The following is a 23,746-nucleotide window of genomic DNA, read 5'->3' as shown; positions in this document are numbered from 1 at the left end:
CTCTGGCTCCAGTAAATACAAAGAGGGGATCAAGCTGGGAGGATTCTTGGCCTGAGGATCTTGAGGATCATGACGATGGGAGAGGCCTTGGGCCGGGAAGGAGAGGAGAACAAACCTTCAAGGCCCAGGACTCCATTGTCTTATTATTTAGACAGATTGTACTCAAGTTTTTTTTGTTTGTTTTGTTTTGTTTTGTTTGTTTGTTCGTTTTTTGCTGTAGTAAAGAACACTCTGGAAACACCTTCAAGCAATATTACACTTTACACTTTCTATTTGATTTGGATTTTTCATGACTTCTTAGTGACTTTCCCGAGGGGTGAGTTTTTGTTTGGTTGCATGCTTTGTACAGAAAGAACAAGGTTACCTTATTACTCAAGTTCACATTTGCATTTCTGCTGAGGAGCAGTGACACCATGTCCACATGTCCTTCCTGAGCTGCGAGATGGACAGAAGCAATTCCTTGCCGGGTAACTGCATTTGCATCAGCACCATATTCCAGCAGAGTTGTCGCTATATCCATCTGGTTCTTTTTGGCAGCAATGTGCAGTGGCGTATAACCATTCTGTCAACACAAAACACTTGGTCACATGCCCAGCAACATGATAAAAATGTGTACAGAGCACCTTCAAATTTTCTAGCAATTTTCTTTCATCGTTTTAACAAAAACATGACTTAAGTAAGCAAACACCGATAAATCAAGCAGTGTCATTAGTGTGGTGTCCTCAAGTCTCCGCCACGTCTGAGGAGGGCACATATACTACAGATAGTTTAATGCAAGTGTCAGAGACCTCCTGGAATACAGAATTTCTTCTTGCAGGCAGTTATGTTAGTAGATGGTCAATGGTAACTTGCTTTATTTAAACTGAAGATAAGAGGAAAACAACAAACACTCCAGCACCACTGGGGCATGTTCAGAGCTATTGTTCTACCTTTAAAATCCATTTAATGGTCATCTATCGCTTACCAATTGAAAATTTTACTCTTCATGGTAATATATTCTGATATTTATTTCCATTTGCACCTCTGATTGCCTCTTTTATGAAACCCACATTTCTATGCTATGCTTCAGCTTAACTGACTTCCCAGACAACACACAGCTCAGTTGCTGTCTTGTTTTAGGCTTCCAAAAACACTATTTTCAAAAATGCCCTTGGGGCCAACATCTATCAGTGGAAATTCAGCTCAATGGTCAGATCCTCCTAAAGTCTTCTACCTCTTCTCCCCTCCTACACCCATTTCTCACCCTACTGACTGCAATAACAGTCCTAAAGATAGGGCCTCCCTGGTGGTGCAGTTGGTTGAGCAGCGCACTGTGAAGCTGTCCACAGGCTCTTCAGCATGAGTTCGAGTCACCACTGGCCAGGGAGAAACCCACATGGCGCAGCAGACCTGCTGCTCCCCTCAGGAGTGTCTTTGGTCCATCTGCCTGTTCTGCTCCCTGCTCAGTCTCTGGTGAATTCTCTTACCCTCCAACTCTGACTTGTACCCCAGTTCTTGTATAAATAAATTTTAAAAAAGTCCTAGAGATATTAGGGGGCCACTAGATATTAATATATACTATTACTTTTGTTTATACATGGGTTTCTTCCCACAAACATATAAATTTGTTGAGAGTATGTGTTGTGTTATGTCTGTCTTTGTATCTAAGCACCTCAAAATGACTGATGAATCTTCATAAATTGAGTCAAGTTGAGTTTTAAGAACATTCTGGGATCCTTCTCTTGGCTGACCTTTGATGCTCAGAGGTAGAGGCAACCAAAATTCCTTTGATAAACTGTTAATTAGCTGTGACATAGGAACCCTGAAAGACCTCTCTTCTGAGAAAGAAATCTTTCTGCCTTGGGAAATCTTTTACTTGTTCACAGTTATTTAAGAGAAATTCAAGATTATATATTGAGATGGATTTGACTGGCCATATAAAATGTGCCAATGGCAAATTAAAATATTTTAAACTAGATTAAAAGATCAGAGGATTCATATTTGGGAATGTGATCTAGATCTAAATAACAGAAGAGTCAGAATCTTCCTAGGCCATATGGATAGGCCAGAAACAGCACAGAGGGAGGTCCCAGCTGCTGCTCCACTGATCAAATTGCTTACTGCAATTAACCCATTTTTAAGTCACTGGCAAGTCCTAGTACAACAGCATTTCTCACTGGAAAGACACCCTTTCTACAATCTACTGAAGAGGGCTTAGGCTGTAGGCTATCAACCCATGAAAGGAAATGTCACATTTAGACTCTTTCTGAAACCAGCCTCTGCCAAATGGGATGAGCCAGGGCAGATCTTCTATCCCTATTTTTAGTTTTGACATGTTGCCATCTGGAAACTCCAGCTGACCTGGGAAGTATTTGACCCTCTGCTTAGAAAACACCCTTCAGAGATGTCTTTAGAGTTGAATGCATAGCAACTCTATGTGAGTGACAGGAGCGGGTAAGGTGTTTCACTAACATCTCCACCCTGCATAAAAGAAAAAAATCACAAGGGAGTGCTAAAATAGGAAATATGATTAGTCAATATGTCTAACACTAGCTAATTAGAGTATGTAAAGCAAGATAGAGTTTAGTTTCTTATTATGGATCTAATCTCTTTTTGTTTTTGCTGCTGACATAAATTTCAGGTAGTTGCTTTTCAACCCCAAATGATAAAACAGCTCACTATCCTCTAAGATGTGATGGTCCTCTTGATTACTTCTAATTCCACCCAAAAACCCTAGGTCCTAAAATACACTAAATAAGAGAAGCTCTGGAATCTCTGTAATGAGCACACCAATTCTAGACAAGTTACTCATTATCAATGAGTGGTTTATCCTGAGCTCCTTGCCTGAGATACAAAGGAAAATATAAAGCGAAGGGGAAACAATTGATAGTCATGTAAGAATGGACAGTTAACCTCAGAAAGACTTAAATATTTCAAATAATAGCTTATCTTGAGACCTGTAATGGAATTTTCTGAATTTCCTAAGTTCTTTCTAGTTTCTGGAGAGTAAAACAATTCTCGCTTGACATATTAAAGGAAACAGATGCATTTATCAGAAGGGAAATAAAATAGTGAGATTCAACTGTAGAATAATCTTAGTATTCTTTTCTTCTTAATGCAGAGGACAAAGTGCTTTTCAACTGAGTTTTTGCAATTTACTATGAAAACAAAGCAAATGTAATTTTTAATTATCAAAGTTATATATTTACATCATTCTTTTCTAAGATCATTCATAATCTATAATAGGTTATATCCATAAATACAGTAGATATTTTATGGAAGATGAAATTGACAAACAAGTCACAATCTCTCCTGTAATTAGTGACAAAGTTATATGTGAGCTCAAGCCAATTCTCTTTGTACCAGAGTAGCTAGCCTTCCTCAGGCAGCAGATCTGGTTAAGTGGAATATAGAAGCCCAACTACATTTGCAGCACTACCACTCTATGTCCCTATTCCTAAACATCACATCATGTTTCCACAACATGTATGAGTAGGAAAGTATGTTAGCAAATCTAAATAATAGTTGAGAAGGCAAGAAGAAATCTTCACATACTCTAAGAGCCAAGGCTGCAAAGCAAAACTGAAGTTACCATGTCATATCAATATACTAATACTGCCCTATTGAACCTTTGTCCTTCATTTCTCACCATTGCCAGGAACCAGAAATGCTTGAGCTTCCCTAAAGGAGGCTATTAGTCTATTCTATAGTCAATCTCCTTCCTTCCTTAAATAAAGGAACCTAGGGAATCGAGTGTGGGAAAAACTACATTTCCCAACATCCCTTGCAGATAGTGTTGGCCAATGAGATATAAGGAGAAATGGTTGGGTAGAGTTTCTGGAATGCCCAATTGCTTGACTTTCTTTTCTGCCCATAGTTTGAAAAGGGGATCTGGCAATCTAAGCAACAACAATGTCCGGAGGGAAAGACAAAGACAAAAACAAAAAACAAAACACAGGGAATTTCCCTCAACACTCTGGAAACACTGGACCATTATCAACTACTGCCTCCCTCCTGACTATGACATGAGAATAAAAACAGTCTCATCAGTTTAAACCAATGTAGTGAAATTTCTTGTTTCCTTCAAGCAAATGAAGCTAATCCCTAACAGAAATACTGGCTTTACTCAGGATCAAAGACTAGAAAATATTCCTGACCAGGATCACTGCCATAAAAAGCAGGGATGGTTGGAGATAGAGTTACAGACTATTATGGAGATGGAGTTACAGACTATTATGGAGTCAATTGAGCTATAAGAATGAGAATCAATGTTTCATTACACAAGTTTGTGTTCATTCATTTGACTATAAAAGATATGTCAAAGGCTGAGAGGCTATTGGAAGGAATGAAAGGACTATATTTTAACTCTTTGTTGAAGATATTTGAAGTTTTGTTTGACATATATGAAGTTAGAAATCAACTGCTGACCTGTTTAAGAGTTATTTGTGGATGGAAAGGAAAAATGAACGCATTTTGTTGCACTTAGTATCTTACAACCGTGTCAGTTCTAAACTGCTTGGTACCAGTTCTGTCAAAATTAATATTCTCATATGAGGAATGAATAGTTCACTTGTTATTTTCCATTTGCCAACCAAGAACATGGGGTTATTTATAAGAAAAGTGGCCCAGGTTCAAAGGGGTATCAAATAAATGAAAATGAAATGAACACCCATTAAATTTAATTATAAAATTTTCCCATTTTAAAAATGGTGGTAAACTATGCATAACATGAAGCTTATCATTTTAACTACTTTTTTTCAAAAGGACATAGTCAGTCAAATGGCATTAAATACATTCACACTATTCTCTAACCATTATCACCATCAATCTCCAAATGGAAATTCTAACCATTAAACATTAACTCCTATTTCCTCCTGTCCTGATACCTTGGCAGGCAACATTCATTTTTCTGACTCAATTTATGTGAAATCATACAATATCTGTCCTTTTCTGTGTCTGTTTTTTTAGTGCAATGTCTCTGAAGTTCTTCTATGTTGTCGCACATGTCAGAATTTCCTACCTTCTTCACACTGAGTCATATTCCATGATATGTATATACCCCATTTTGCTGGTCCATTTTTCCTTCAATGGTTCCTTCCACCTTTAAGCTATTGTGAATAATGCTGCTATCCATTTTTTTTTTTTTTAGAGAGAAAGTGTTCCCTAAAGTCACAGCTTGACTTTACAATAAAAAGGGTGCTTGTCAGGGCTAGAAATTATGGGGGTGAGAAAGGGAATCACATTAAGATGAAATCACATTCAGATGAAATGAATGTTTGGAAGACTAACTTCAAATTGTTGATTTCAGTGGGTACAATTCTGGTAGGAGATGATTGAGAAATACAGGGTGAGAGTTTCTGAGGAGAGATACTTGTCAAAGGTAACATACTCTAAATGGTAAAAGTATCTGATAACTTTATACTCATAAAATATCCAAAGTAATCTAGAGCAGTCCAAGTTCATTGATTTATGTTAAAAAGGGATTAGATCTAAACACCAAGGTTAAAGGACTGCACAGTAGCTGGCCTGAAGTGCAAGAGTTATAAACAAATGTGTGAAAAGTGTTAGGGAGGCTGCAGTATTAAGTATAATAGTATTAAGTTAAAAAAAATTAGATGTCATTAAAATTGTGCTTTGTGGGCCTCCCCCAGGACGCAGAGGGTTGAGTGAAGAGCTGTGAAGCTGTCCGAAGCCTCTGCAGCGCAGGTTTGATTCCCAGCTGGCCTGGGAGATTCCCACATGGCGCGGCAGACCTCTCCTGTTTCACCTGCTGTTCCCCTCAGCAGTGTCTTCAGTCTGTTTGTCTGTTCTGCTCCCTGCTCTGTCTCTGGTGAATCTTCTTACCCCACTGCGCCTCGGACCTGTACCCCAGCTCTTGTATAAAAATAAATAAATCTTTAAAAAAAATTGTGCTTTGTATCATTTCAGCGTTCTCTGATCACAGCTACCTGCTTGATAATAGAGAATGTATGACACCAACAGCACTCTATTAACCTATGTTTATATCAATTCTTCTTTGTGATTTGCCTCTCAGATCAGAACACTGGAGAAATAAGAAAATCATCTACTCTACGCCTCTGAGTATCTAAGTTGACCACGTCTCAAAAATTCCCTAGTAAGAATAAAGATTCTCCTTAGCAATAGTAAAAACACATAAGCAAAAACTCCCAACCTATTTTACAAAGATAAATAAAGAATGCAAAGGACATGTTTGTGGCCAGGAAAATGTACCACATATTTTATAATGTTGACACATTAGCACCTTCTCACTCTCATTTTCTGCTTATGCTTTTAATTGGCAGAAGAGTACTTCAAATTCTTTTCCTCTCCAGGCATAGATGTCATGGATGTTTAAGGAAGAACTAACAAGAAATATTTATCAAATATCTAACACATTAGTCGACTAAATAACTGAAAGCACAGATTTCTTCAGGAGCTTGTAATCTCTGTGACTCTAAAGTGGTATCTAAAGGAGCAAGGCGCCATAGATCAAGTAGAAGTAGCTGCATATAGAGAGCTGATGGGCACTGCCCGTCAGTCTCTTCATTCTGTAGAATAACAGGTACCTTTGCGGCCGCATGAGGTGAGGCTCCTTGGTCCAAAAGCAGAAGGGCCACTTTCTGATTATCGTAATGAGCAGCTACATGCAGTGGAGTTAGTCCGCTCTGAAAACACGTGCAGAAACAACAACCAGTGTCAAAAGTGTTTGGACATCTGAGGTCTAGATTTAGAAGACAGGATTAAATTGAATACAATTCAGAGTGTTGTTTACAATCCAGTTTCCACAATACTTGGGCTCCAGCATTTACCTCCAATTTCCCAAGCGTTCTTCTTCCTATGAGACTTAAATATTGTTTAGTTATAATTTAGGTGGCTGTTGGTGAATATTAGCAAGTGTTTATTTTGTTAGCATGGCAGTGGCCTGTCATAGGGGAGCGGATGGCCTCATACCTTCCCAGAAGCATCTGGAGATGCACTTTTCTGTAATAGGAGATTGGCTACTTCAAGCTTCCCATATTTTGCTGCCACATGAAGAGGTGTAAATCCTTTCTGAAAAAAGAAACATAAAAATAATGAACAGATATGACTAAAAGGCAGGGGTTTTCTGGAACTGATGAATTATTCTAGTAATGAAGAGATGTTAAGTCTGCATTTAAGAACCCAAACTGGTAGGTAACAGAGTCCCCTTACCAACAAAGATGAGCAGGATAGCTAATGAAATCTATCTCCCTTTAATGGCTGAGCCACACATGCCATTACTTCTGGGACTAAACAGACATGTGACCAGGAGGACATGGGAACACTGGATTGGTGTGGTTTTCTAGGGCCATTCTGGGATTTTATTCTGTAGGAAGAATGGGTTACAAGGTTCTAGGCCCAATTTGGAGGGTTTAGGAAAACTCAGAGCAAATCTGGACCTTCTATAATATCACATAACCAGCCTGAATCCCTTCTCTTCCCCATTCCCTATTTTCACATGTATATACATATCCCTATGTACACCCTGATCTTCAGGAGTAGGAGCCAGAGGTCCTCACCCCTTAACCTCCATGGTGAGCTGAATAACAGCACATAGGTCTAGTCTACTAGTTTGTGAGAATTGTATACTAAGAGTTGAGTAGTTGCTTTCAAGTCCTACAAGAATCTGGTTATCAATTTGTCAGCTAGCATATACCATTACAGAAGGCCCCAAGCATGAGACTGGCAGATCATCATAACATTTGACCTCATGAGACTATAGCAAATATGTGCCAATGGGTAGATGGCATGGTGGAAGGCCTGGGGTATTTAAACCCTACCACCTATTATTCTTTCTCATAGTAAAATGAGATCCAGGAATTTGTACTTTAACTCTACTGCAGAGCCTACGGAGTTACAAAGGGTGAAGTTTGAGGTAGTGTTCATGTATTCAGATAGTTTTCCAAGTATTCATAATTATTATAATTATTGTCTCACTGATCTAACCTTGAAGTTTCTTATCTGCACTCTAATAGGAGGGTGCAATACCAACTTCTAGCTTTCTGAGATATACCATAGGCCAATTCATTTTGCTATCATTCTTGATAGCTTGATATCATATCATTCCAAGAAAAATGAGCTCAAGATTTTGCATTCTGCACCAGCACCAGCAGATCAACTGTGGTCGGTTACTTCTTTAAGGCATCAGAGTTGAATTAAAAAGAAAATGGAGCAATGTATTTCAGTCAATCTGCCTGTTCTGTTCCCTACTTTGTCTCTGGTGAGTCCTCTCACCCCCCACACCTCTGGCCTGTACCCCAGTTCTTGTATGCATATTTAAATAAATCTTTAAAAAAAAGAAAAAGAAAATGGAACCATAAGTCAGACAACAGAAAGATCAACATCAAACAAAAATAACCCAAGAATTCACCCCCAAATTTGAAAATGTTACAAAAGCATCAACTGAGGTTTGATAATGTGGTCTGTATAACTGACCTCAGTGAGGAAATCTGAGGCTGTGTATCTGATATCAACAAATATCTGATATCAACAAATTTTCGAGATATCAATGAAGTTCATCAGAAGATAGTTATTGAAGAACTAAGGAGACACACACACACACTCTCACACACACTATTTACTAGCCTGCCCCTCCCAAGGGTTTTGACTACATGGGATCACTAGTGTAGATGTTGCTGTATAGCTTTTGTACCTATTACCCCACCAGGATCAATGAGCAGGATGTATTTTGGGGGAGAGAGCAGGATTCCAAAATTTGCTTTCTTACCTTTGTTGTTATAGATAAAGATGCGCCATGATCCAGAAGGAATGCAGCTACATCTTCATGGCCCTCTCGGGCCGAAAGGTGGAGCGGGGTATACCCAGAAGTCGTGGCTGAATTTGGAGATGCTCCTTGCTGCAACAGCTGTTGTACTATATCCGCCTTCCCCAATCGGGCAGAAATGTGGAGTGGGGTTTGGTCATCCTAAATGGCAAGGCAGAAACACAAGGCTGATGAGTTGAGAAAATGATGGTGTCATCATGAAAAATAAAGTGAATTTAGTTGCTTGCTATCAGGGCCACTTTCAACTTTAATACTAAAGAGAATCCCATTTCTCTTTTTCTGCAAGATTCAGAAAGGTGAAGATGGAAGATCTTAGCACCTTAAGTACCTTATGAGGAACCTATTAATATGAAAATGGTAAAGGGTGTTTCTATCTACAAATTATTCTCACTACCACCTACATCCTTTATCAGTCATTAACCTGAAGTGACTGCTTTTGCAGCAATAAGGAAATTTATCCTGGTGAAACTCAAATATCTGGGAGGTCTGATATACCTCAACCAGTTGTTATGAACTTATATGAAATGAATTATTTCATTGGTGCTGTCTTCCCACAGCCAAAAGCAGAGGGAGAGGAGGGAACAATAGGGTTTGGAGATACCTCGGTGCAAAGGCTCCCAGACAGCATGACAGCATGGCTGGGGGGCTGAGCGAGCATAGCAGCATGTGCCATGGGTGCCTATACTGACCTAGGGCATGAAGCACTCGGTAGGCCTGTACCCAAAGGGAGAGGGGCATCTTTGCCCAACATGCCCAAAGTGGTGCTCCAGAGAGAAATCTCCTACTAGAATGTGAAAAAGTCCTGGTGTATATAGGGGAAATAGAGAGAAGAGGCTAGAACATAGGGCACTTTTAAAAAATAAACAGGATGAGGGTTAAGGTCAAAGAAGGAGGGTCTTTGTAACCAGTAAGAAGAATGGGAGGAGTTAGAGGGGATGCCACAAGGAAGAAGAGAATATTGAAAGCAGGAAAATACAGTTGCCAAAGAAAAATCTCATCAAACTCAAATACTGCCACTACTACTACAAACTTACTGATTCCTTATATGTCTCACCTCTGTTTTAAGTACTCCACCTACATTAGCTCATTAATTATCAAGACGATGCTATGAATTGCAACTATCATTATTCTCATTTTCTATATGCAGGAACCAGAGAAGAAAACATGGCCCAGAACTGCTAATTAATGTATCAAATGTGACACAGCTACTGAGTGGACCTAGGCCCAAACCCAAGTAGTCCACTGAGTCAAGTAGTCAGGCTCTTAATTGTGATTCACACTGCCTGCTTAGTGAAATGATAACTATAAATCCTAGCCTCAATTTCAGCTTGTGTGGGAAAGCATTCCTTAGGCAAGAAGCTTTATAGGTAACTAAAGATACTCATTGATGTGAGATTTCTTGAAAAGCTGGAGTACAGCCTAGCTTAGCCATTCCATTTAACTGATTTAGTGGATTAATCAAATCCCCTAGAGTAGGGGTCAAAACAGAATGATCCAGGGACCAAATCCAGATGCCACCTGCAATTGTAAGGAAGGTTCTAGTGGAATACCTCCTGTCCACTGCTCATGTGTTGCTTGTTGTTCCCTTTGCTCTACAACAGCAGAACTCAGCTACTGTGACAGACAGTGCATCCTACAAAGACTAAAACATTTACTATGAGGCCCTTTATATGAGGTGTGCTAACTTCTGTCCAGATCCTCTGTAAAATCCACTAAGTGGCACCACAATACACTGGACACTCATTCTGAGGACTGTTGCCTAGAATATCACAGTCTACACCCACCTGTGGGTTTTATAACAAAAAGACCTGGTTGTGTTTGTTCCCAAGGTAGTATATTTGTACCAGCTACTAGTTTGTACTATATTTGTACTCATTGCTTTAATTATACAATTAAACAGTATGTAAAGAGGTTTTATATATATATGAAAGGAAAGGCTTTATTCTTCCTTAAAAACACTAAATTGAAACTTTGGAGAGAAGTTGATAGAAGTTGATTTTGATAGAAGTTGATTTTAAAAAATATGGTCCAATTAGTTATGGGTGACACAGCTGACCACATAGGGGAGGAATTTAAAAGTTCTAGAAATATTCCATGCTAACATTTCAGTTTCTCTACACTTGAGACTAGAAACTATAGATCATGGAAATGAATGGCAACTAAATGTGTATTTATATTTCCTAGGTTAAAATGAGATGCTTAATTTTTAAAGCATTGAAGTATTTATGATTCCTGACCTGAACTACCCATCCAGGAGTGACAGAAAGGCAAGTTTCTTTTACAGGTTAAACACCTGCAGAGAATGAAGGGCTCAGATTCAACCCTGACCTCCTTCATTGTAAAAGCAGATCCCTGGTCTACAGTTTCACAACTTCAGGAGAAAAAGCAAAAGCTTCTTTTTTCCTTTTGTGGCTGTGACAGCTGATATATAAGTCAACCAGAAGATCTTAATTATGCTTTGAAGCTGGACTTGTTCTAGAAGCTTTGGGCATAAGCCCTTTTTCATAGAATGCAAAGAACTCTGACCAAGTCTAGGTTCAGTTTCTAATCTGTAAATGCCAGGGACACAAAGTTCTTTCTGGCAAAATGTCCTTGTTCTGTTTAATTCTGTTCAATAATTGAGTGGACACATGTACAGGGAAGGATTCTTTTACAATAGCACTTGGTTGGAGACTTTTGTTCTTGGAGGTTGTTGACTATTTTTAAACAGTGTCCTTAGAAGAAACCATGCATATCTCTAAAGGTTTTATTAAAACCAAAGTTTTTTCCCTCACAGCCAAGGATTTCTGGTGTCACACGTACCTTAGCTTTGGCTTCCACCTGAGCTCCGTCCTGTACCAGGTACCGCACGACCTCAGCTTGGCCGGATCGAGCAGCCATGTGCAACGCTGTTTCTCCTCTCTGGGGAACAGGAGCCAAAGTAAATTAGCTGTAGCTCTGAAGACAAGTGGTGTGTTTTATTTGCATAAAGCTTATGATGGGGGAAATTTTTTTTTTTTCAATTAAAAAGACAGTCCCAGCCACTTCCTTATTGAAAATAGGAAGGATAAGAAATTAAATGTGCAGGACTTTCACAAGGACCCAGGCCCATCGTGGAAGGGAGCCTAGTCAGCTGTGATGTCAGAAATGTTGCTCAATTACCTCCCAGGTAGCCTCATGGAAGATGAAAGGTGAATGTGCTCAGGAGCTGAGCAAGAGGGCAAAAGAGTGAAACTGGGCAGGTGGGGAGTGTGTGAGGAGCCAGGCCACGCCCTGCCCCAAGGAGGCAGCTGCTCCTGGCACTGCACACGCTGCAGGAATTGTACAGGACACCAGCTGGGTCACACCACACCTTAATTTCAAAAACAGTGGCAGTTTGCGTATTTGTATAATTCTTTGGGCATAATACGGACCACAAAATCAGAGTTAAAACATAAACCAGAATGCACTCCTGAGGCTAGACTCAGCTTGTCTGCTGTTGTGTTCTCTGCTTTATCACCAACAGACCCGTGTCCTAGTGTTTGGGCATTATCCCTAGGGGATAGGGATGTTTTCTTTGCCACTGGACTCCTCTACAAATCCCTCTTTTGTAACAAAGAAACTTTCAGATTATCTGTTCATTTGCTTAATAAAAAAATTCAAACAATATAGAAAACATGAATAGATCAAAATGAAAAAGGGCTACGAATCTAATATATTCTCTCCCACAAGTGATGGTCACCTTTAAATTGCTTTTGTTAACTGAACTTTGCTTTATAAGACACCCATCTCCAAGGTACAACATACAAAGTCTCATTTCACATTAAACTCAGTGTTTAGGAAAGGCATCGAGGATACAGTTCACCATATACAGAGTGTTCTCTTAGCGGAGGAGACATTTTTTCCCTGGCCTTAGTACGAGGAAAGATTGCATTTCAGTTGTTTCTACCCTGTGATGTGCTGATTTGGAACACAAGAAGACAGTCTTAGTTGAGGTCCACCCTTAGGTCTGCGCAGGACCTCATGACTTGTCCTTTCTGTGCCAGGATGTTGCTTGTTTTATTTTTACTTCTTTGGTGCTAATGAGACCAACTAGTGTTTTATGTTTGTGGTCTGGTGTCTAATATTGTTATGATGTCAAATTTAAAGTCTTGTAAAACAATGTCAAATGCCACATGCAGAGCGAGGGTGAGAAGTTACTCCTCTGTTATTTACTCAGAGAGTCTCAGGGCTCTGCAGAGCGATGTGGGGAAATCGCATGGATGACCTATGAGCTGAGTCCCGTGGGTTTGCATGACACGGTCCAACACACGGAAGGAAAATTACTTTGAAGTTACTTAAAATTATAGTAATGATGGCATTTGAACCATTGCCTCAACAAATAATACTTCTTAATGATTATATTCTAACATAAGCTCACCTCGTCCACATTTTTCAAAGCATATGGCTAGTAGTCATCCACCTATAAGCTTAATGGGTGAAATCTGTAAATCCTAATAATTTGTGACCAATTAGCTATTAAATGAACATTCTTAGAAGTAATGGAAACCACAGATATTCTCAAATTTTGTCCTTTTTTTTAAGTAGTCAAGTTAAATAGCAATTAATTTAATCATAATAAGTAGATAAAAACAGTCAGTTGCTTAATTACTCACAAGTGGTCCTTTCTTGTTGTATGAATACTTACCACATTAGTAGTGTTTGGTGAGGCTCCATGATGCATTAGTTGTGATACAATATTTACATGCCCCATGAAGGCCGCAACATGGATTGGGGTAAGGCCCGACTGGGGAGGAAAGTGGGAAATGTCAGCTAATCGGGCTTATCACGAAGAGGTTTTGTCTTCCTATCTGCCAGCATCCACCCATTTTAACATAACTGATTACAAGATAATCAGGACATTCACCACTGTCATAGACTCTATAAGGCAAATGTGCCAGTACACAATCATTTCCCTAAGGCAAGTTCCATCATTATGATAGGCCTATGTCATATGCATTAAAGGAAAAAGATTTATTTCATACATTTCTATGAAAACAAATTAGAAATAATTTTGATTTTTTTTTCCCCCTTTGCTACCAAACCTTTCTTATTCATTCATGACTGTGTGGAGGCAAGGAAAGATAGTATAATCACATATACAAATCAACTTTTATTTCAGATTCTATTCCAGCTTTTAAAAATGATTCCTGTGGCCTCCCTGGTGGCGTAGGGATTAAGCCTCAGCACTATCACCACTGCAGCCTGAGTGCGATGCCTGGCCAGGGAGCTAACCCACATGGCACAGCAGACCTCTCCTATCTCATCCACTGCTCCCCTCAGCAGTGTATTTCAGTAGATCTGCCTGTTCTGCTCCCCACTCTGTCACTGGTGAATCCTCTCACCAGCACCCCCCTCTGGCCTACACCCCAGTCCTTATATGCATAAATAAATAAAATCTTAAAAAACAAAACCAAAAACGATTCCTATGTACTCAGAACTCTATTATATATATTAAAGAACACGATGTTAACACAATGCCATCCCTCTGAAAAATAAGCAAATCAGCATTAATAGTTCAGTTAATTTTTAAATTTTATGAGTATTCTAAATTAAGACAGTAGAACCAAGGCAACAATGGTCACTAAGAATAGACCTTAATTTTTTAGGTTTACTTAAAATCTCCCCCACATCCATAACATTTGTGCTTTTTATATTAGGCAATTCCATTTTTATTTTTCAGAATTTAATACTTTTTGCAACATGAATATCATCTTTTGATAAAAACATTTAATGTGGCTTAAAAAGCTAACATGTTTTTAGAAAGAGAAGCAAGAGATAATTGATGTCAAGAGAAGTCTGAGAAATGTCAAAAAGCATGTGAAAGGAGTTTTCTATGATAAAAGTAAAGTAAAGAAAGAAGAGGAAGAAATCTATTTAGCCAGACTTCAAATAGTGAGAACTAAGGAAAATGGGGAAAAGGAGAATTCTGTTAGAATTTGGCACCTTTTTTTCAACCGCAGGGGAGTCTTTGGAATATATGAAGGCAAAATCCTCTTCTGGATCTGATCTGCTTTTTAAAGCTCTTAGGGAGCACAGGACTGGCAGTAGTACCTCCTTACAACTGGCTGACCCCTCTGGAGGCTTATTCAAACATCAGGCAAATATCTACTTTTATGTCAGAGGCCATTCTGATTTTTAAAAAGGGATGTCACCATTGAGAATCAGTATTATTTCATAATTAAAATAACAGGGTACCTACCATGAAGCCATATGATTAATAAAAGAGCAAACTTGTATTAATATGTTCAACCATTTATTACTTAAAAAAATTGAATGTTACAAGCCCAGGCAAGTATTTCAATTGCAGTGAAGAAACTGAGGCCAGGCAGCAATTACCACACTAAATCTTAATTGTTATGTTTGTTTCAAATCCTACAGTCTTCACAGATTAATTCAAAAAGCTTTACTGAATGATGTACAATGGGGTCTACTTTGTTGTGACCATATAAGGGTCAGCAACACCCAGCCCTGCCTTGAGGGAGCCTGAAGTTTCTGGGGAGCAGGGAGGCTGCTGGGTCGTAAGTAAGAGAGCCAGACAAGCGCTCTGATGAAATACACACTGAAGAGGTAATAATTGGGAGGACCAAGGAACACTTAGTCCACGCAAGAGGGTGGTGGTGGTGGGGGGGGTGTACCTTAGAAAAGATACCAGACCTGGTTCTGAAGGATGTGCAGGATTAGCCTGGCAATGAGGGTGTGGCACATGGAAGGTACTGAGCTGTGGAGGTGACTAAAAGGGCATCTGGTCTAGGGAAGCACTGATGGCTAGAATCCAGAGACTAGTGCGGTGGCGGAGGGGCTGGGCTGAGGGGCTGAGGATAAATGCCTAAGGGTAGACGCCAGGCTTGGTGTGCTGTGTTGTAAGTTTCTTAGACTGTTTCTGTGAGTTCTATGCTGGTTTGTAAGAGACCTATGGCTTATCCTTTACTTACTTTAGCAAATCTGAGTTTCACGAAGTCTGAGATTTTATAGAAACCAATCCTCAACTGCACCAACACATAGAGGTTGTGTTATGCAGGATTCCTCGACCTTGGCAAATTAAACATTTTGAACCAGATCTGTACTTGGGAGGCTGATCTGTACTTGGTAAAATTCTTAGAGCATCTCTGTTCTTTACCCACTCCATACCAGCAGCGCCATCTAAATGTGACAATCAAAAAAAACCTTGGGAGATTGCCACACATTCCTTGGGGGGCAAACCTGCCCCCAGTTGAGCAGCAGTGCATTAATGGATTTCATATAAATGATGCTTCCAGTGGTCGTGCCACTCACCTTTGTCATGATATGTGGTGTGTGTTTTGGTTATGCTCCTAGCCATGGCCATGTGTTTCCACTCAACCACCCAAACTCTTCTCTGTTCTCCTAAGGCCTAGCCATCACACACAGCCATATTAGCTGGTCATCAGGGATGGCACTGGGTGTCAATTGCTGAGTCTCAGCATTTCAGGACCCCTCCCCCCAAAAAATAATCTTCCTCTTACCTCGGTTACAGCTTGGATGGATGCACCGTGTTTCAGAAGGAGTTCCATTACTTTAATTCGATTCTTCTTGCAGGCAATGTGAAGAGGGGTAAAGCCATTCTGCAAGGGACAAAGACACATCTCTACTTCACCACATCCCACTGAAGCCTGCTTCTATTATGGTAAAATATCTTTGCTAAAGTGGTATTCTGTAAGGACTGGGAAATGAATGGACGTGAGGAGGGGTTATGCACAATGGAGATAGTTTTCTGGAAGCACAGGCAGTAGAGCTGTTCCTGAGAACCCTGGTGCCCTGTTTATCCTGGATAGAAAGTAGATTTTTGTCAGAGCCTCCTGGTAGCTAAGGGAAAATGATCAGGTGTTTCCTCATTTTATTTTGGAATCCTCTCTTCCAAATAATATGTCCCTCCTCTATATCATTTCAAACACAGACTAAAAACAGACACAAACATTTTTCTTCACAGCCATATCTTCACCAATGCCTATTTCAACTTCCCTGATGCATTCTAGGGCAAATACAAGAGCAATTCTAGAAATCTTTTCGCTCCTTCTAACTTAAGATTCAAGTAAGTGCTTACTCCAAAGAAACAGAAAGTTAAATGACCCAACATTATTTGGATCATCTGGTTTAATATTTAACCTTATAAAAGAACCTGTTTTCTTTTTTCAACAAGTTACCTATCAAATTATACTGCCTAATAATTAAGCATATTGCAGTTGCCATAGAGAACTACCTCTGCATGTGAAGGGATGCATGTTTTAGGAGTAAAATTTGTACTCCTATACACTTTAAAGTCCACCATGAAGCTGGGGTCAAAATCACTGTTTCCATGGCGTTTCCTGAGACCATTCACTTGGCCAGAGTCCATCCCAGGCAGACAGGCTGTAACTTCCATATGTTGTGAAATCTTTAGAGTCAGAGGAAAGTGAGAGTAAGAACCCACACCCAGTTATAAGGCTTACTTTTCTTGTATGGAAAAATGAGTCATGAATGCTGATTTCTTTTCCTCCCTTCTCAGAATTCAAAGATATATTTGATATAGAGGGCAGGTGTGCTGTGCTTGATGCTACACCTGGCTTTTTGAATTAAAATGGCAATGGAGGGCCTCCCTGGTGGTGCAGCGGTTGAGCGCTGGGTTGCGAAGCTGCCCGCAGCCTCTGCAGCGCCGGTTCGATCCCCAGCTGCTCCCCGGCCACCGGAGGAGGGTCCCACATGGCGCGCAGACCTCTCCTGCAGCCCGCTGCTCCCCGCTCTGGCTCTGGTGAATTCTCTCACCCTCCCGCGCTTCTGACTGTACCCAGTGCATGTATAAACAAAACAAACAAACAAACAAATAAATAAATAAAACATGCCTCTATAAATAAAAAAAAAAAAAAAAATTAAAAAAAAAAAAAAAAAAAAAAAAATGGCAATGGAGTTGCCTGGGTCTGGAGAGTCCTTTCCTTGTTCTGTCCTGTCCACTCTGAATTTTCAAGACTGCAGAGCACCAGGGACTAACAATCCTTTCAGAAATTGTGACTGCACCAGTTGAAAAGGAGCAGAGACCCTTCCTAAAATGGTTGATCTGATGACAGTCTTTACCTCCAAATTGCTAGTAAAGTCACATGTTTTCCCTAACATTTGGTGACTGATTTTTTCCTAAACATGAGTGCTTATTCTGAACTAAATTTAAACAGCCATTTTGAAACAGGGCCATTTTTTTCCTCCCCAAAGACAACATACATCATCTTGCTGAGAAAACTAAACTATAGTACAGCTAAGGGTTAAAATAGCAAATAATTTTAGGAGTCAAGACTACAAACTAGACCCACATTTTGATTTGTAATGACAGTAAAAGGAAAGCGCAGGCAATATTTCATTAACTTACATAGTTATCAAAACATAAAATTTCAATTCATGAAGAATATAATAGATCAAGGGTATTAAAATTTCATAAAAAGTTCAGTTTACTTGGGAACTTGGTATTATTACTGTGACTTTAGTTTCGAGCTAATACAACCAGAAACATAGTTTGGCATGAGAAGCGCAAGGGATGTGTTTACCTCACCCAGTCCTATGCTGGCTTTTTTTCCATCTTGATGTTAAAATATGTGGCATGGAAAAGTTCACAGTGATTGCATTCTTCCTGAAGTCTTTAGAATATCTTTCCACACAAAAGCAATCAAAACTAAAAACTGGTAACTAAAAGTTTAAGCTCACAAATCCCTAGACCTGTCATTTTAAAGATAAAATCCTTTGATCATTATGCCTCAAACCTTTAGGTTTCAGGAAAGAAAAACACCACACTTTAATTCACAGAATTATCAGTTTACCTACAATAAGGAGGAGTTGACCACCTCAGTCTTCATTTGTTTTCATTTATATAATAGGATCACTAGTGGGGCCTTGGAGAAGTTAATAATTCAGCCTTGTCCATATTGGAATAGGGAAGATCCTTTATAGAGGGTATTTTTAAAGATTGTTTCACATGCAGAGGTAGTACGTTGTCAGCAGCAGGACAATGCAAGGTAGACTTGTTGGCTGAGCCACTCACCAGAGCTTTGGCATTGGGATTAGCTTTCTTGTCCAAGAGAACCTTGGCAACTTTGTAGTGGCCACAGTGGGCAGCCACGTGCAGGGCAGTCAGGTAGTCATTGGTGACATCATCCACCGGCACGTTATGCTGGAGGAGAAGTTGGACGCAATTTAAATGGTCCCCTTGTGTGGCCATGTGCAGAGGAGACAGTCCATTCTGGAATACATAAGAAACGCAGAGTTTATTGCTTTGCCTTTTAAATACAAATGTGCCAAACACAAAATATGGTGCAAATATGAACAGGTAAAAATGCCAGTTTTCATGAAGAAATAGCTTCTATTTTTAAATGATTTTGACAACTGCTTTTAACTGCATCTACTTTTAAAACTAGTCCTCCCACTTCTTAAAGCAATCAAAAACAAATTTTCAAGGATAATTTTTTAGTCTGATTTAAAAATAGTGTGAAATGCAGTAAGGCTACTATTTATTACATTCCCAGTAAATTGGAATTCTTAATATTAAAGACTGAAACAGAAAAAAAATGCAGGAACAGATTGATGTTTATTAGGTTGTTTTTTATTTTATCTTTATAAGTTACTAATATTTGATATTGAATACTACATTCATTTAATTAAAAAAGTCAGACTACAACAATACATTTCATCTTACATCAATGGAGAAAGGAAGTTTTTCCCTTTTTCATCAGTCTGGTGCCCTCGTGTGTCTATAAGAGGAATGGCAAGGCACTGCCCAACTTATTAACTAATGCTTATCTTGGTTAGTAGTTTTAATTCTACGTCACAATTAATCACGTGTAGTAGGAATGAGTCAAAAATTCATTTAAAGAGCTGAGAGAAGAAATAAATGGGTTCAAAGGTAAACAAAACCTTAAAGAGGGTTAAAGAGATATTTAGCATTTAGTACGTGTTTCCCAATGAAGGCAAAAATAAGACATCTTTTCAAATGGCTTCCTGTAAATGTAGAGGCACAAGTAAGGAGTGTGGGAAATTCATAGATAATCTGATTATCAAGGGAGGGAAAGAGAGCAATTCCAGTTTCCAAAAAAAGTTCTCATCAGTGAATTTTGAAAGTACCGTTATATTAACTTGCACCGAAGAACACAGTTTGAGCCAAATTAATTCCTCAATTTATGAGTGACATAGAGCAGGTATGCAAGACGACACAATCCTTTTGTCACAATCATAGTATCATTCACTTACTGTTATGTATTTCAATTATTTGGTTCCTTGAAAGCAAGAAGTTCATGGTTATTTCCCCAGATTGCCCACCAGAGAGTGTTGCGTATGTAGAAAGATTTCCATCAATATGTAAATTTAAAGTTTTCCTACACTGTCAGTCAATCAGGATATTTCTACCTAAAGGATTCCGCTCAACCATTTTGAGCCAAAGCAGAAACTAAGGTGCAACAAACAATGGAACGTTCCTCATTTGAGACACTGCCACCCACAAGCATATGCACTCACTTATTTCCTGCCAAAATGTTCATTTGCTTTATATTTTTATATGGTCTTAGAGGAAAACATGAAGTAAACAAAAAAAACAAAATCTGAGAGAACAACTGACTTGGTGGGGAGTGGAAATAGGAGGCTGTGTCAATAAAAGAAGGAAATTTCCTAGCAATTATATAGCGGTGGAAAACTTAAAGGTCATTTGAGGAGGGTGAGAAAATAACAAAAAGATCACTTGCCTGGTGGAGAGGAAACTTATTTCATATGGCACCTTCATCAAGACAAAAATATAGACCCAATGAAATGAGTTTTCTTAGCTCAAAAATATGAGAGTCTTGAACTGGACAAATGCTCTTAAAGTCAGGAATTCTTTTGGTATTCACTCAACAAATATTTATGGCTGGAATACTATGTGCCAGGTACTGACTGGTACTCCCAAGCAGCGAAGTGCTTGGGGTAACTACACTGAAAAAGGCAAAGTTCTAGCTTCCATTTTACAAGATAGCCAAACAAGTAAACATTTTAAGAAGGACACTGAGAAGCAATTTGAATTCAGAAATGTGTGAAGACTACAAAGATCTGGGTCAAGCTGAGGAATCAAGAAATGGGAACATAATTGGTGTATTCCAGGAAGTGAGCAAAATCTTCTCGGCTGGATGTTAAGGAAAATTGGGAAATGAAGTAGAGAAGTAGTCAGATTCTGTTAAGGGGTTTGTTATCAGTGCAGAGGAATACTTCCAGATAAACATGATAGATGTTGTATATGTTTATCTTTTCCCAAAATGCCACTAAAAAGGCATAGAGGAATTTAACAGGTAAACTCCACAAGAGCATGCATGTGTGTGTACATATATACACCTTATACGTGGTGGGAAAGGAAACAAAAATATGTGTGAGCGCCTCCCCTGTGGTGCAACAGGTTGAGTGCTGCACTGTGAAGCTGTCCACAGCCTCTGTAGCACTGGTTCGATTCCCGGCTGGCCAGGGAGAAACCCACATGGTGTGGCAGACCTCTCCTGCCTTGCCCGCTGCTCCCCTCAGCAGTGTCTTCCATCCATCTGCCTGTTCTGCAACCTGCTCTCTCTGGTGAATTCTCTCACCCTCCCCATGCCTCTGACCTGTACCCCAGTTCTTGTATAAATAAATAAATCTTTAACAAAAAATATGTGTGATCGACAAATTCTGGAATATGAAGAGAGGATTTAATTTGGTAATTCATCTAACAGAAGACAAGGCTGAAAACTAAGAATGTGTGGAGGCATATTACCAACTGGTGTGCTGATAACTTTAACAACAGGTCTTTGAAAAAGAAAAGTCCTGAACTATAGTTTTTGCCAATTTCCATGGTGTAATGACTTCTACTATCAGTAATTTCAAGCTACCAGAAGGAGATGACTAAATGTGGAACTTAGAAGATATCACTCCATAGACTCTATGATCTGGTTCCAGCATACCACTGGATATAATAAAGACAACTGATCTACCTCTCAAATTCCCAAAAAGGCAGGGTATATGGAAAAATAGTACCTTGGAAGGTAAACATGAGACTTGGGGCTGAAAGTAGGACTGGTTCGCTTGCATATGGAGCTATCAGGTCTCAAGCCCTGAAGTCAGATGACTTACCCCTGAAGTCAGATGACTTACCCCTTCATCCTGCAGAAAAGCAGGAGCTAAGTTTCTAGAAAAATTGACCCTGGAGGATTCTGGACACAGGAACACAAAAAGAACATAGTGGTGAAGCTCTGGACTGAGAGCATTTGCTCACACAGGGCAGGATAGGTCTCTAGAGTCAGACTGCCTGGGTTCAAATCCTTGTTCTGACACCAGCTGAGATATCTTGTGTAACAACTTTGAGTCTCAGTTTCCTCATCTATTGTAGTACTTCACAGAATTATTGTGAGGATTAAATGTTTAATACATATAAAGTGATTAAGGCTAGTATGTGGTGCTGACTTTGAGTAGTAGTGAGTAGTGCTGTCATAATGATGATTAAAGGAAGCACAAAGGACAGGGGGACTGACAGCCCCTTCTCCTTACTTTACTTTCAACGTACCACACAGGCATACAAGGCAAAAAGTTGGGCTATTTGTTTCTTAAAAAACTGAACTTCCTAGAAAAAAGCACAACTAATTCTGACATTAGTGGTCCCCCTCTTACCCACCACTAACATACCTGAGGGAAATCTGACTGCATTCCCACTGAGCCTCCTTTGTAATGTTAGTGCCTGACCCATGGGCAGTTACAGATATTTTGGGAAATACCCACAATGAGGGAGATCAAAGCCAACACACAGAAAAAAGAAAAATCTGAGGAATTAGGGACGTATGAGGGCAGAAAAAATTACATTTAGGTTACCTTGTTTGTTTTCAGAAAGGCAACAGAAAATACGGCTTTCATAAAATGAGAACTGAATGTTTTAAGAAACTATTAGAGAAGAAGAAAATGCTCTTGAATGATGAAAGCATAGAAGAAAAAAAATCAAGATTTCTGAGAAAAAATAAATAGATTATAAGATAAATAAGAAAAAGTGAGACAGCAATTTGATTTTTTAACTATACTTGCATTGCTTTGATAAAATGAAAATTAATTTTAAAGAGAACAATGGGAATTAATTGGAGGGTTTTTAGACACTAGATTGACATAATTTGGTAACAGTTTATGCGGCTACTTTGAAAAACAGGAACTGGATTACAAAGGAGCAATGGAGGAATTGGGGGAGCAGTAAGGAATTTATTGTAATAGCTCAGGGAGAGTTGATGTGGCTCAGAAGACAAAAATGGGGTGTGGGAAAGATAGATATGGACTATGTGAAAAAGAATAGACTAGTTTAGATAAGAAGTATTCAAAAAGCCAAGATGACACAGTAAAAAAAAAAAAAAAAGGTGGCCATTTAATTACATTGGTTAATGCCTTACACATCTGGCCAATCTAAATGATTGGTCTTTCAAATGAGTGATTAAAACATTCAGACCCTTGGCATCTTCACTAGAATTGTTGAAAAAATACTACCAGAATGAAAACATAATATGTGCTTCAATTGTTTTGACAAATATTAGAAATTAAGGTTATTTATAAAGCTTAATATAGCTTCCAAAAATCACTGATTTGGTTAATACAAATAGTAGTGAATACAGGACAGTTCCTATGTCCGAAAGTTAATTTACATGTTTTTTCTTTTGCAAATAATGTCAAGTGGTTTTATCATTTATAAAAATATCCAGAAGATACTTAGTAAACATTACATCTTTTCAGGCAATCATTACATATTCCTTTCAGATATGCCAGCTTTCCCAATGGTCTAATTAAGGTATAGTGTTTGCAAAGTTTCAAGTCTTGTCAGCTAAATGACAGCCTTGGCCTCTGACAGTTTGTGAACACTCAAGAAATAAACCAGGGGCTGGAGAAAGAGAGCCACAGCCCAAACTTTAGAGAGTCCAGAGCTTATAATCTTTCTTTCCCTAACAAGTAATCGTTTCTGAGCTATGAAAATTTCATAGA

General features: G+C 39.0%; 1 protein-coding gene across 4 annotated transcripts in view; it reads right to left on the bottom strand.

Annotated features, from left to right (window-relative positions):
* ANK3 (ankyrin 3) overlaps nt 1-23,746 on the bottom strand; it is a 322,189-nt gene that overhangs the window by 126,257 nt on the left and 172,186 nt on the right. For all 4 annotated transcript variants that reach the window (XM_054690069.1, XM_054690067.1, XM_054690068.1 and 1 more), the window contains exons 10-17: nt 18,798-18,995; nt 16,264-16,362; nt 13,428-13,526; nt 11,585-11,683; nt 8,726-8,923; nt 6,931-7,029; nt 6,546-6,644; nt 365-562 (exon numbers count right to left, since the gene is read on the bottom strand). In XM_054690069.1, the coding sequence (XP_054546044.1) occupies nt 365-562; nt 6,546-6,644; nt 6,931-7,029; nt 8,726-8,923; nt 11,585-11,683; nt 13,428-13,526; nt 16,264-16,362; nt 18,798-18,995 (1,089 nt within the window). The remainder of the gene's footprint in view (nt 1-364; nt 563-6,545; nt 6,645-6,930; nt 7,030-8,725; nt 8,924-11,584; nt 11,684-13,427; nt 13,527-16,263; nt 16,363-18,797; nt 18,996-23,746) is intronic.

The sequence above is a fragment of the Talpa occidentalis genome, unplaced genomic scaffold (assembly GCF_014898055.3).
Source record: "Talpa occidentalis isolate TD23 unplaced genomic scaffold, MPIMG_talOcc4v2.1 talOcc4.8, whole genome shotgun sequence".
Classification (NCBI taxonomy): domain Eukaryota; kingdom Metazoa; phylum Chordata; class Mammalia; order Eulipotyphla; family Talpidae; genus Talpa; species Talpa occidentalis.
The sequence above is the reverse complement of the archived record's forward strand: the minus strand, read 5'-3'. Positions and strand labels throughout refer to the sequence as shown.